This window comes from Scomber japonicus, chromosome 1 (genome assembly GCF_027409825.1).
Source record: "Scomber japonicus isolate fScoJap1 chromosome 1, fScoJap1.pri, whole genome shotgun sequence".
Taxonomy (NCBI): domain Eukaryota; kingdom Metazoa; phylum Chordata; class Actinopteri; order Scombriformes; family Scombridae; genus Scomber; species Scomber japonicus.
In genome coordinates this window covers 16,800,869-16,816,116 of record NC_070578.1, presented here as the reverse complement: position 1 = coordinate 16,816,116, position 15,248 = coordinate 16,800,869, and the positions used below count along the sequence as shown (strand labels likewise).

Here is a 15,248-nt window from a genome sequence, read left to right as displayed (position 1 = left end):
GTATTGGAGATACATCCAAAAGGAATAGTATGATTTAGTGAAATACACGTTTGATGTCTTGCTGAGACTCTAATCGTGACTGTGACGTTAGCAGAGATTCCAGGAAGTCACTGCGTCTGGCAAAGAAACAGTCACGATAAAACTACAATGTGAAATTTTTACACTTCAGTTTTTATAGAGATTAAACAAAAAAGATATGACATGTTAATCAATAAGCTACAGAAGTGATAGTCGGTGCGTTTTGTTTCTTTTCAAAAGAGTCAGGCTAGTTGTTTCAACCTGCTTCCAGATTTGATGCTAAACTAACAGGCTGTAGTTTCTTATCTCCATACAGGTTGACAATGGTTTCAATCTTTTCATAGAACTCTCAGCAAGAAAGTGAATATGCATATTTACCAAAATGTTGAATTGCACCTTTTCTTTAAGTGATGTAGTGTGGCAAGCGTAGAATTGTTCAGACATTGACCTGCACTTGGCAGGAAGTTTTCCCTTGTGAGTAATCAAATACTTGGAATGGGATTGATTTGCTGCTCACTTCATCAAGTAAAAGCAGAGCTAACTTTCATTTTCAACATTGTGATGTCCCTTTGTACTTCAGATTAGCTCACTTGTGTGTAAACCAGAAAACATGCCTGCTGAGCTCTTCTCTTTCCTTTCGGTGATTCTCACATTGCCTCAAGAGCAGGCGAACACTGTATTTTATGTGAACATGTCCTTACTGAGCATATTCAAACCATAACGTGTTCCAAACGTGTATTAAGTATTCCCAAATTATGCATTTGTATTCATAGTACCATGTGTTTAACACTATTACTTGGTTGTTCCTATCTAATCACTCAACACACCTGCAGACCATTTGTGCCTATGTACATATCACGTATTCTGATAACATGTCCATACTTATATGCCTTGCAACTGCGCATGCCTAAATGCACACATTCTGACTGTGAAAATGACACACATGCTTTCTGAAACCTCATGTTGGCTTTGAGACACAGTTCACCGGCTGGCCCTTGCTGTCCCCTGCACTCTCTGACAGGCTCTTAATGGTAAACTAACAGATTGTAAACATGCTGCTAGCTCTGTCTCTCTCTCTCTCTCCACTCCTTATATCAATCTCTCTCTCTTTTCTTTCCTAACTCTCCTCTTCCCTCACCTCTTTCATTTCCTTCTTACCCCTTGTTCACTACACGCCCCCCCCCCCCTCCTCTATCCCTATTCTTTCTTGTCTTTTCTTTTCTCTCTCCCTCTCTCGCTTTTCCTGGGATATTTTTTAAACAATGTGTCCTTCATGTACGGTTGGTTACGGGGCATACAGAAGGACATCATTAGCGCTGGTGGTTAAGCTGTAATTTACACCATTACCGAGGTAGGGGCCATTTTTATTGCCTAGTAAATTTCAGCTCTGAAATATTTAGACCATATGGCTCAATTTGTGTAATAACCTTAATTTCCAAGCACCCTTCAGCTCCCTTCAGCGCCGGCTGTTGTTGGCGGATGGCGAAGTGGTGCATGTACACGTTCGTATGTGTGTGCGTGGTTTGGATTTGGAACTCACACATACGCACACGTTCACACACATGCATACACGTAGACACACAAAAAGTCTTACGTACACATTACACAATCTTCCACACGCTTTCACTGATTCATTCATTGACACACACAGAAACACACACGCACACACACACACACATGTATGTATGCATGGCGGTAGCAGATTAATAGGGTGTCAGCTTGTGTTTGGGTGAGGGAGCGTCAGGCGTCGGCCAGATGGTTCTCAGGGATGATGACTGTCAGGGGTCCTGCTCTGATCAATGGGATGTATTAATACAGCACACATGCAAGCACGCGCACACAGACGCACATACACACACAAACAAAAATATGTTATACATGCACACGTGCAACCATATTCAGACATATGTATCCACAAAGAGTACCTAACACACGAGCACACACAAGTACACATATGTATGCACATGGTCTCCCTCCACCAGTGATCCCAAGGGCCACCGCGTAACATCTGGAAGAGCCAAGGGAGGGAGGAAAGGACAGAAGAGTAAGAAGGAGAAAGAATAAGGTAGTAGAATTAAAGGATTGAAGGGAGAAGACATCAGTGAAAGATGCAGGTTTAAGAGGGAGGAGTGGCTAGAAGAGAGAAAGGAAGGAAAGAAGGGAAAAGATTGGGGAAACTGGGGAGGTGTAGGGAAAAGAAAAAGATGGAAAAGACATAGGAAGGTGATAAAAATGGTGACACAAGATGGACAAGAATATCTGAGGAAATTAAGATACACAGGTAGGGAGGAAAGAGATGTAGGGAGAGAAATTAGGGGAAAATGGCAGCAGAGATTGAGATGGAGGGGAAAACAGGCAGAAACAGATGGGAGGGTTGCAGGGTTGTGAAGGCTGTGAGTATGGAAAAGAAAGAAAGTGAGAGTTGGATGAGAGAAGAGGGTCATGGGTAGCTATGAGGTGAGGAGAAGGGGCATCAACAAGGTGGGATTTTACTTGCCAAAGCCTGTGCCCAGATTCCTTTTGAAACACATTATACATGTTACTGTGTTCAGGAATTTTTGGGTAGGTTTGAAATGGTGGCTCAGTGATGGAGAGGGGTGATTGGCATGACCCCTCAACTATCACAAAAACTAGAACTGCCTTAGTGTGAGCTGGGTGTGTTGTCTGACTGCAAGTTAAGCATTAGCCCTCTGATTTATATGCTCCAGTCATAACAGACTCTCTGGACAGATAGAAAGGTCTACAGTTAACTATGAGATATTCTAGGTTTCTATTCTAGGTGAGGATGTAGAACCCCAGTAGCCCAATGACGCTATCTGGGACGCTGCTGTTAAGCCATATTTCCGTAAAAATCATGACTAGGTAGCCTATAATCCTTTTTATGAGTGGTGATCTGCAGTCACAGTTCATCCATGTTGTTCACCAGACACAGTATATTGGCGAGGAAAATGCTGAGTAGGGATAACTGATGAGGAGCCTTAGCTTAGCCCCTTAGCCCTCCTCTCTTCCCTTGTTTGGTTATGCTTTCACCTGGCTGGCAGAGCAGGGTTGATAGCCACTGGTATCAAAGTGTTAGTGGTTACTGGTGAATGGGGCCATTTTCAGTCAACGGTAGTGCTCAGGTGTTATTTCAAACCCAGCTGAAATGTCTTTTGACAGATAGCGTCGTTGTTTAAGCTCTGGTCCACCCAGAAGATAGATCCATGTCCCACTACTTGTGCAGCACTGCTGCTGGAGCTATGCCTGTGTGGCTGGCTGCACTCTGTCCAGTTAGTTATCCATTAGCATTGCAGACGTTGCTCCGGTGCCTCCACCATCTCTACAGGAGTACTCCAGCGGGTGCTTCATCCAACCCCTCGCCAGTGCTTTTCAGCAAAGGAGTGAGTAATATTGCCACGTAACTTCATTGAAAAAAACAATAATTGAACATAACAATGATTTGTGATGGATTGCTTTTTAACTCGTCATTTAAGTTGCATTTCTAGTGAATAAGTCCAATTTACCTACAAAATAGGTGCCGAAGTAAACAATGGCCCCTAGTGTTACTTGATTTTTGAAGTATCATCCATGTTGCTTGTTTTACACCTATAAACAAGGCCTATTTTAAATTGTTTATCTTTTAAGGGATTTTGACTCGAGCATGTTAAATTCAGAGGTTTAGAGACTGTTCAGTTGGGGCATGGTTTCATTGCCTTCAGCCGCCCCCCCTCGCCCCCCAGTGTTTCAGAGCTCAGAATACTGCTTATTTTTCCACAATCTTGAAACCTAATTGTACATACATCAATTTTTTTTTATTATTCAATTTTGGCTGAGTGGTTAATAACACTTTTTTCTGTGGTGTGAAAACCACAGAACAGATATTCATTATTCCTTCACAGACTTCAAACAGAGCAGAGGAAGAAAGAAAAGGACAAAAAATAATGGAGGAAAAGAGAAAAGAAGTAGAAGAACCACATTGCAAGAAAGGCAAACTGACAGGGTTGTGAGTGACTAACATGTCTGTCAGAAAGGTGTAAGGCATATAGAGTAAATTTGTGTGTGCGTGAGACTGTGTGTGTGTGCCAGGCGGCGCGTAGGGGTCTAGTGAGGCAGGCCGCCTGTGCTTCGTACCCTCATTCCGTCCGATTGCCATGACGACCCCATTAATCAGCCAAGCTGGCACAGAGCAGGGTTCCCAACCCAGCCTGAGATCAATACACACACAAATACACACATACCAAATGGACACACACACAAAATAGATCCACAAATTAAGACATTTTGATCAGAAAAGAAATTAAAAGTAATTTTAATGAACATAACGAAAAACAAAAGTACCTAGTAATGATAAAAAAGTGAAGACACGTCCTGACGTCACTTCTGACCATAGAACTTGCTACTAAAACTTGAAGACTTTGTAATTTTAATAGTTTAAAAGTTCTCATAAATATTTACCTGTGCAGCAGTGCACATATATGTCTACTGTTTTGTCTTTATCCACATTATCCACCTACATCTATGGTGTCATCTTTTCAACTTTTGATCTCTGTGATCTGTTTTCTATGTCAAACATCTTTGCTTTGTTGTTTATCATGATGATCTTGTGTTTGTTAAAACTGCTGAAAACATCAATATCAAGCAACATTTTTAGCCGTACTTACTAAACACACATTTACCAGAACAAAATCAAGACAGAAATGTAACACATTTCTTATAAACATTGTTTTTTTACTAGTTTGCCTGGAACTTTGTTTCTCATTCACACTTTCCTTTGTGTGTTCCTAAACAGCGGAGCGCATGTGGTGAAGGCAACTGCGTGACAAATGACCGCCACCAAAATAAGTCTATGCCATGTCAATGAGCTTCTCACACACACAAGAACACACACATGCACACACACACACACACACAAACACAGAGTGCTCCATATCAATGAGAAGGTGAAAGGTCTCCATTTACATCTTGTATTAATTATGAGTGACAAGCCAAAGGTCAGAGGGAGAAGAGGCCACTCGTATGGACAGAATATAGATCTATACTTCTTGCTCTTCTCCCCCTTTCACTCTCCCTCCTTCTCCTATCTATCACTCTGTCACACCCTCTTGTTTCTTCGCTTGTTTTTTTCTGCCCCCTCCATTTTCTGTTTAAGTCTCACTCACTCTTGGACTCTTTCCTTTTTTCCTAATAATCCTATTAATCCATAACTGTTCTTCGTTCAATCAACCTCTCCCACTGTCGTTTGCTGATTTTTTCCCCCTATGTCATCTATTAAATCACTAGTTCCCCATTTTCTTGATCATGTTTCTTTTTCTTTCTCGCTCTCCTTTTTTGTTTTCTGTCATGCATAGAAAAATTCTAAAACAAAACAAAAAATGGATAACGGGCATCTAAGACTGAGTTTCAGATACTAATCCATACATATGTGCACAGACATACACACAAACAGATACAGGTGTGTGGTGGTGTGCAGACAGGATTCTAACTACTTTTGGTGATCATCCCATTGCAGCTTTGGGGTGGACCAACCCGAAGCTGCTACTACCCGTCGGCAGTAGGTTTGAGTATGTGTTCATGTGTGGGGGCGTTGTATGTGTGTGTTCGGACTCAGGGAGCTTATAGTTAAGCGTGGCAAAGAATTGTGGGAAGGGCCCTGGAGAATAGCAGGCCATGGGCCAGTGTGTGTGTATGTGTGTATGTATGTGTGTCTTCTGGCCCCCTTGCTGGCAAACAGATGGTACCAGCACCACAGGTAGAGTCTAAATTTCTTCACATGCACCGCAATGGACAATGAAACACACACACACACACACACACACACACACACACACACACACACACACACACACACACACACACACACACACAGTATATTATATATATCAACTATACATTTTTTTATTGATTTTTTAATCTTTGGGAATTTACATGGGCAATTACAGGGGGGTTTGCTCATGTTTACGTTGGTATTCACAATTTTTTTGTATGCGTGAACCTTTAGGTCTGTGTGCTGCTCACCGGATGCCAGATACAATGAATAGCAGCAGAAGCCAACATGTGATCAAGGAGGAGACTGTTCTTGCAGGTAAATGCATGCATGCTCCCATTATCCAGCAATCACTGTGTGTGTGTGTGTGTGTGTGTGTGTGTGTGTGTGTGTGTTTACCTCCAAAGTGAGAGCAGTGAGAGCAGTTGAGTTGAGCGTCGGGTCCTGTTGGTGCTTCTTGTAAACCAGTTTATAATGGGAAATGAGACCGTTGGGGTGTCTTGGTCTACTCCATTTCAGATGGACTGAGTATGCACCTGTGGACAGCATGTGTCACTGCTACAGTGACTCAATACAAGAATAATTTAATCATACCAATTTTCATGTGACTCTGTAAACTCACCAGTGGGTGTGACAGTGGGAGGAGACATATCTTGTGGTTCTGCCTGTAGGGTCTGGGCTGAAGCCCAATCACTCAGAACTGAGCCTTTGGAGTTGTGGGCGCGAACCTTGTACTGGAAGAAGCTGAAGGGTTGCAAAGCGGGGCTTGCATCAAAAAACTCAAGTGGCCCACCAGACCAGATGAAAACCAAAAGCTCCTCCTGTGCTCCTTGTGGACGCCTTAAAAAAAAAAAAAAAGGTACACTCAAGTTTATACTTTTTACTTTTTGTGTAATTACAATATGTTAAAAATATTCTTGCACTTTGCTCAAAACAAAGAAAAAAGGTATAGTCAGGTGTATTATCTTAATGCATTTCAGTGTGTTTTTGTCTACTTTAGTGCTTTGGAAATAAGCACATTTAGTGAATTTATTTTACATGGAACATGGAAACATGGAAACATGGAAGTTAACAACATTTAAATATAACATACGTAATAATAATGATACTAAATTAAACAGTACAACAACATAAAACATTCAACATAATAACATCAATAATGACAGTAAATATACATGAACTGTAGAAAAAATGAACAAGAGATATAATAGGGTTAATACAATAAAAAAACTAAAATATTAAACATACATAAGAAGTCTTGAAGTTCTGGAAAGTTGTAATCGATCTAAATGTGTTGCACAAATTATTCCAGTCTGATGGTGCATCAAACTTAAAAGCATGTCTTCCTTCCTTACAGATTCTTGGGACAATAAAAAAAGGTTGATGAGTGTGTCTGAGTGAATATGATCTGAATGGAAATAAAAGCCCTTTAAGGTATAAATGATAGGTAAAGTTACCTCAGGTCAAAATCCCTCAGAATTTAAATTTAAGTAAGGGGGGGAACCATCAGTAAACTTCATAGCCAACTCAGCGGATGGTTAGACTACAACTAAAACTGTTGACAGAGATTGTTATTTAAAAAACAACAAAAACATTTCTGAACAGAAGAAAAGAGGTCTATAGGTTCTATTACCTACAAACAAACGTTTATCATGATGAAAACTTTAAAAAGGATACTTAAAATACTTGAGGAATAACATAGGTGACATCAATCTAGAAGTCAAATATGTTGTCACACCTCCTCCTCTACATAAAAGATGTAACACGTTTTTAACATCATGTGTAAGTCAGTGGCTGATGCAAGTACCCTGATGTCTTGGTAAGCTCCTATGTCTGTGATTACGGAGGGTTTCTGGTGTGTGTGTGAGGGAGAAAAAGAGAGATTTTCCTATTTTATCTAAGTCCCTGTCTGCCTCAGTCTAATCATGCCAGGTGTGTCTGTGTGTGTGTGTGTGTGTGTGTGTGTGTGTGTGTGTGTGTGTGTACTGCTATGCTAATTTGTGTTTCCTGAGGACTTAAAGGGCTTAGTCTGGTCTGACCCTGCATACAGATCACACACTCTTTGGTCAACAAGCAGACCACGACCTTCAGCATGCATTAATACACATACGTGCAAATGCACTCACACTCACACACACACACACACACACACACACACACACACACACACACACACACAGAAGATGAGTGAGTAGACATTTACCAGAAGACGCATCACCAAAACTTCTGTTGTATGATGTATGAGTTACTTCTGGTTCATTAGTAATAAACTAAGGAGGTAACGTGAGTGCATGAACTCACTGGTATGTATCAGGAAATGAGAATTGCAGTGTCTGCTTTGTATGTTCATTCTTTAGTTCAAGCTATAAGAACACTGATAAAGTTTAAGTGGACTTGATGAGTTTACTTGTAGTCTTATACAGTGAATCCAAATTTCTGATGAAATCTACTGACGGTGGATTTTGTACAATTTGAGTGATAAATCCATCAATTCATCCTGTGGTTATAGTTGTCTTGTTCCTCATGTTACTGTAATATTCCTGAGAAATCCAGCACAAATGACTGACCCAAAAGAAGAGACTAAATTGTTATTATACAGCATTGTTATATTGTTTATGTTTTGCCAGACCTGACATAAGGTTTAAGGGAGCAGGTCAGCATGACATCAAAGACAATTACATAATAACAATGCTGGTTTCTTTTGTTTTTGTGTAATTTTTCACATGTAATTTTTCACATGCGTATGAAAACAGTATATTTGTGTTTTTGAGTATGTACATTACCTGTATATATGGTAGGAGGTGATGAGACCATTAGGTTTTTGGGGGGGTGACCAGTGGATCTCCAGGACACTGGCACCAGCTGCTTTTACTATGGGTGGCAGCAGACCTTGTGGGGTAGTCTCTAAAGTCAGAGCATACACACCCCTTCCTACTCCACACCCATCTGCAAGGGACACAACAGGAGGAATTTGTCTCAAAACAGACATTTATAGGAACACTTATTTATTGCATTATTTATTTTACATTAATGGAACAAATCAGATTAACGATATATATGGGACGCCATGCCCAGATTGTACATTTGCTTTTATTCAGCAAGGAAGCAAACATATCACTGAGATGGCTTGTGCTTTCTCTTAAAGGAATGGACACACTGAGCGGGATCATGATGTTTTTTTAGATATTAACAGATGACAGGTCTTCTCACCACTCACATCACATGAACACGAAACAAGGTGTCTGAAGCATCTTCAGCATTCAAAATAGTTTGGGCATGTTTAGTGCAGACAGAGTAAATCAAGCCACTTAAACTACCCTCAAGGTTTGAATCAAACTGGCCTATTCACTGAGTAAATGCAAGTTTCACAGAGGACAATGTGCTTGTTATGAAGTGAAACCTACACAACACTGTATTTTATAAATACTTACCAATCTGACAGGCTTGCACTCTGATGTAGTAGGTGGTGAAAGACTCTAGACCTGTAACAGAGAGGTGCAAGCTTTGCCCTGCCTGACGCATTATGGCAAAGTCACTTCCTGGATTTAACAGGATGTTGTAGTTTATAGGCTGCCTCCTGATGAACTTAGCTGTGGAAAAGGAAAATGACACATAAGATATGATTACCTTTACTTGCTGTATAACTTTACTGTACTATAGTATTGCTGTTAGTTGGAGTATATTTATAATTCAAGCCAGAAAGATATACCAAGCGGACCATGAAAGCTACAGACATCAACTGTGAGATAACAATAGCAGCTTGACTGTTAGGGAACATTCATCTGAGCAGTCATATGCATGACACTCAGCAGTGTTTACAGGAAGGGTAATACAGTACTGTCATCAAATCATTGATAGCGCACACTTGAATGACCCACATTTACCTCTTGAGGCTTTCATGTAAAAGGTCATTGCCTGTTCAAAGCGCAAAAAAGGACATTCAGCTTGAATACAACAGGCAGTGTGCTTGGTAAGGTAAATTGGATCATACAGTATCTCCACTGAATTTAATTTGATATTTACAGTCCAATTTGCAAATGTATTTACATAGAACAACTATTTGGACAAGTGAGACTTTATTTGATCATTTGAGGGTTGTATTCTTTTTTTTTTTAAATATAAGATGTAAATCCACAGTACATATCTGTTTATATTTTTGTCTAAAAATGGACAGATTTTGCCCTCACAATCCTGACATTGTGGTCTCAAATACAGACACAAGCACACAACACACAGATGTATACAGAAACACCTGCACAGATACACACACGCACATAGACTTTGTTAATATTCTCACCGGAGGTTTTTCCATAATTCAGGTCAACTGTATTGTGATGGGTTATTCAACATTCATGAACTCTGGATATCTTGAGAACGAACTGATTACCAGAGAAATGAACGGCTTCAATTATTCACCCCCCAACTCACATATGCACACCTACACACAAACACATACACACACTTCTGACTTCAGCACATGAAGCTTTTAATATGGGCACACTTTGGCTGCACACTTTCACACACACAGAGACACACCCACACACACAGTGAGTGATATTTATGTCTGAGCACACACACAGGGGTCATAATGCATTTCCCTTTGATTGCTATGTTGCTCATTCATAGAGGTTTAATTGCCGCTATATTTAAGTTGTATTATTTACAACTAATCAGCTCCCTCTCCATCTTCTATTTCACACATATGATATCCACATACACAGTCATAAATGCACACATGTACAGGTACATACAAGTAACTCATGCACACATACAAAGCCTTCCCCTACACACACACACACACACACACACACACACACACACACACACATCATGACGGAGGAATTGATCCTAGACTAAATGTCTTTTTAATAGCAGTGCTTTGGCAGTCAATGTATGCATATGAAGACACAAATACATGTGCATGTACACACACACACTGTCAGACTCAGGCATACACACACACACATACACACACCAGTCGAAAACACTCCAGACTCTGGGCTCAGGGAGTTAACCAAGCGTGAGAACCCAGACGATATTTCCTCACCTTTAAAATCAACCAGTAATGACGATAGAATAGACCTGCCTATGGAAATATCCCCACAATGATGTGCACACACTTATACACACATGCACACAAAGACTCACACAAGCACACACACAAATACACATGTATAAAGACGCATACATAAACACAGACACAAATATACAGAAACAAAAAGACACACACACCCACATATGCAACAAAGTGAAGTGTCTTTGCTAGTTGGACCTATAAGTGGTTTCTGAGATAGGAAATCAGCCTAATGAGAGAGTAATAGTCAATGATAGATGGGTTAGGGCAGACAATCACTGCCCCATAAGCATGAAACTCAGCCCTGAAGCATGAAACTCAGCCCTGAGTGTATACTCATATATGCCTGTGTGTGTGTGTGTCTCCAGGTCCTAAGAGGCCAGAAGGTGAAAGGAAAACTACTCAGGGCTTTTGTTTCAGTCTGACCCCTCTCATACTGCCTCTTTACATCTGAAGAGGAAGAGATTCACATGGAGGAAAAACTTCTCTGTGGTCAGTTTAATTTGGTGTGTATATATTTTTTTACCTTGTAGATCTAAATCCAATGTATTTGACCGCTAATGTCTTTGTGTTGTGTGTATAGTAGATTTGAGAAGATTAAGATTTGCTAATGCAATCAATTCCAGGGACAATGAGAATTAATCATTTTCTTTCTGTGGGTTTATTTTTAAATAGCTCCTGCTGCACTGTCAAAAGTACATGCTGGTTGATGTCTGTGTTAGAGGGTTAAGTGCAGATGTAGTTTTCTCTTCTGAAAACAAATCGGAATTACTCATAAACATTGAACTGAGGCCACTCTGAGAGTGACATTGATCTGGTGAACAATGAACAATTTAGTGGTGGCACAGTAACTCACAATTCCACAGCAAAATCATGTGCAGTTGTTCAAGGAGTAGATCGTAGGTCTGATTGGTTAATAACCACAGAGATTTTAACACCAATAGAGGTGAAGTGTGAGCAACGTTGATTTCTGGAAATGTTTTCTTTGAATAATATCCACGCAGGAGTCTCTAATTTAAATCCTAAAGAGCCATCAGTTTTAATCATTTCAACATTGTAAATGTAGTCTGTAATGTATGTTGTGAAAAAGCTTTTAAAATTATCCCTGTAGGGAATGTTGAGATACACGTAATCATGTACTAAAAACTATACTAAAAAATAAACCAAAGTTCACAGTAGAAAAATCATCATTAACAAACACAAGTTTGTTATATCAAAACACCAAACCAAAATGTCTAATCTTTCACCTACCCATCCACTCATCCATCCATCCATCCATCCATTCAAACTGTTACTCACCAGGAGGGGTCCAGGCAAGAAAGATGGAATGGGGGCCTGAAACAGTCACATTGTGGGGAGCTGGGATCCCGGTGGGGCACGAAACTGGTGTTTTTATAACGTATTTGTCACTCAAACCAACTCCACCCTCTGTACTGGCCTCCAGCTCGTACACATACCTTTAAAGGTGGAAGCGTAAACAGGGGTGTGGACAAAGCAGTAAAGAGATAACAGAGCAGAGAGAAAGACAAGGCAGTGAAAATGAGAATAATGCATGAGGGATCAAGGAGGAAGGAAAGAAAACAGAGAAAGACAAGGTTACAGGGGCAGTTTCACAAAAAAGTATACTGTGTCACTGTGTACAGGTGTATGTGTCAGGTTCATGGTCTGGTTCGGGACAGGAACATCTCTATTAATACTGTATATCCTAAATACATTTCAATTTCTTTGCATTTTCCACCAGCATGTGTATGATATTGCCATAGCACAACGGTAACTGAAATATATTCCTCTACTCTTCCACCTAGCACCATTTAGCAGCACAGCATCAGGTCTGAATGGTAAAGTGCTTTCACATTGATTATCGCACCACAGCAAACAAGCAAGCAAGTAAGCAGCACTGGTGTGGTCATCTTACTAAAGTTAACAGGTTGTAGATGTGAATCGATCCAATGTTCCATGATGTTTTGTCTTTGAATTATAAGCTTTTGAGTTGTGATTGATTGATTGGTTGATAGAAGAAAGTGTAAAGGTTATCCTTCTTTAATCACCTCTGGAAAGACACATAGAAATCATAAAATCTTGCAACTAATTATTGCAACAACTTCTGAGTGTGTGTGTGTGTGTGTAAACTCATACACTAGGTTGATTTCTTCCTTTTTCCTCCCTCTCCATTATATACCTGTCTATCTCTCTCTCTCTCTATCTCTCAATCTCTCTTTCATCTGTCTCGCTACCCCTCTCGTCACACACTCTCTATCTTTCCTGCCCATGACATCATAAGACAGATTTCCCTTTTAAGAGCGTGTGGCTGGCTGGTGCTAAAGCCTACATTAGCTGTGTAAGTGGGCCACCATTTAACATTAAAAGCCTTTAATTTGCTATAAACTCGGGCACACATGCATTAATAGGCGCTGGTGTTGGGTTATTGTTCCTGGGCAGACTGTTTTAAACAGGAGGCCATTAGCACCCCTGTAGTGGGTTAGAACACAGTCAGGAAAGGGTATTAAAACTACTCATATGTTACTCTCATAGACACACACACACACATTGACAGATAAAAACATAAATAAACACACCTTTCTAGACATACCACCTATGTCAAGAAGAGACAGAAAGAGAGTGAGACAAGAAAAATACAAGTGAAGAGAGGAAGAGAGAGAGAGAGAAGCAGAGACCGAGTGTGATGGAGAGGAAGAATTTTATCATGGCATAAGGTTTCAGTGGGAGAATAAATTTAAACACTTCATCACTAGGAGATATTTACTTAAATGTAAACACTGCCTTGGGATATCAAAAGTAAAATGGTGGGGGTATGGTTGGTAATCGGTGAGTGGGGCATTTGCATCTGTTTGGCTGTGGTTGTGTGTGTGTGTGTGTATGTGTGTGCGTGTGTGTGTCCTGCAGGTCCAGCCAGAGGGAATAGGTTAATTCTCTCGTCATCTTATACACTTCCTGGGCTGCCGAAGCAAAGTGACAGCTAATCAACATTGTCATAAATAATCAATGGCCACTTTGAGCAAACTCACGCACAGACACATGCACACACAGAAAGTCATGTGTGGGGACACACTCACACACGAGGGGCAAAAATACACACAAGTCTGCTTAGATAATGGGGCCGGTGCTCCCTGTGTAATTCTTGGCGCAGGGCTAAATTGGGAAAAGAAGGAGGAAGGGAATGAGGTAAGAGGGGAAGGATGGGAGGGGAGGAGGGAGGGAGAGAGAGAGAGGGAGAGGAGAAGAAGTGAATAGGAAGCGGGACAAGTGATGAGAAGCGAAGGGTCGGGACGGGAATGCCTTCTGGCAGACTATGTGGAATTAGGGAAAATTAAACGTCACACACACATACAGTCCTATCTTCTTCAGTCGTTCCTTTCTCTTTCTCTTTCACACGCAAAGAGAGCAGATTGGAGTACTGCAGGTTGTTATCCTAAGAATTCTATTTGGGGTAAAGAGAAATGGTCTCGGGAGAAAGAAAGCAGAGGAGAGAGAGAAGGAGACAGGGGAGACAGACAGATTGGGGAGGAGAGAGGGTATCATTTTACACCCTATAATTAAAACAGAAAATCCATCTTGGAAAAAAAGACACGGATTAATAAAGGTTAAATGAAAATAAACAGATAAATAAATTCTACGCTCCACTGCTGTCTGTAAGCAAAAAGCCAGATCTGATTTGTGATTTTAATGTGTGTGCATGTGTGTGCGGTAATGTTTGCGTCTGTCATTGGAATGTCAAATATTTGCTCATTAAATGACACAAACAGACATATACAGCGTGCAGTCCTGAGAGAGAGACATGGATGGGATGATAGGAGAGCTTTTAAAACAGGGTGACCCCAATATAAACACACACACACACAAACACACACACACAAATACACACACAAACACACGTACACTTGAATGGGAAAAATGTGGAATTAAAGGGATGATTAATTATGAAGCTACAAGTGAAGTGTGTTTATGTATGTGTGACTTCTACATATATGCACACACTTGCGCATGTATTCGTTTGTGTGTGTACGTGTCTGAGTGCATGTTCTCTACCTGTGGTTTGGCAGGAGTCCAGTATCGGTGTAATTCTGGTCACGATGGTCTCCGGTAAAAATAGTGTGACCGTCTCTCTTCAGCCTGTACTGGGAGATGTGTCCATTAGGCTGGGATGGCTGATCCCAATACAGCTCCACTGCAGATGTGTTTATTATCAGGTGTCTCGGCCTTGACCACACACCTGGGGAAGAAGAGGAGAAGGACGTGAGTTTCCACATTTGGTAATTTCGTCTTTTAGCTTTTTGGACACTCTCTTTTAAGAGGTGGCTATCGCAGTTAATTCTAACTCAGTAGCTCTTCTTTTTATTTCACTGATGAAAATTATTTTGAATTTAAAAAGGTACATAAATGGTCTTAGACTCA

The 15,248-nt window shown here is 40.6% G+C and overlaps 1 protein-coding gene across 1 annotated transcript in view; it reads right to left on the bottom strand.

The window, feature by feature from the left end:
• ush2a (Usher syndrome 2A (autosomal recessive, mild)) overlaps positions 1–15,248 on the bottom strand; it is a 208,947-nt gene that overhangs the window by 23,695 nt on the left and 170,004 nt on the right. The window contains exons 69-74 of the mRNA XM_053317023.1: positions 14,883–15,066; positions 12,135–12,292; positions 9,193–9,351; positions 8,545–8,707; positions 6,384–6,601; positions 6,161–6,297 (exon numbers count right to left, since the gene is read on the bottom strand). Of these exons, the coding sequence (XP_053172998.1) occupies positions 6,161–6,297; positions 6,384–6,601; positions 8,545–8,707; positions 9,193–9,351; positions 12,135–12,292; positions 14,883–15,066 (1,019 nt within the window). The remainder of the gene's footprint in view (positions 1–6,160; positions 6,298–6,383; positions 6,602–8,544; positions 8,708–9,192; positions 9,352–12,134; positions 12,293–14,882; positions 15,067–15,248) is intronic.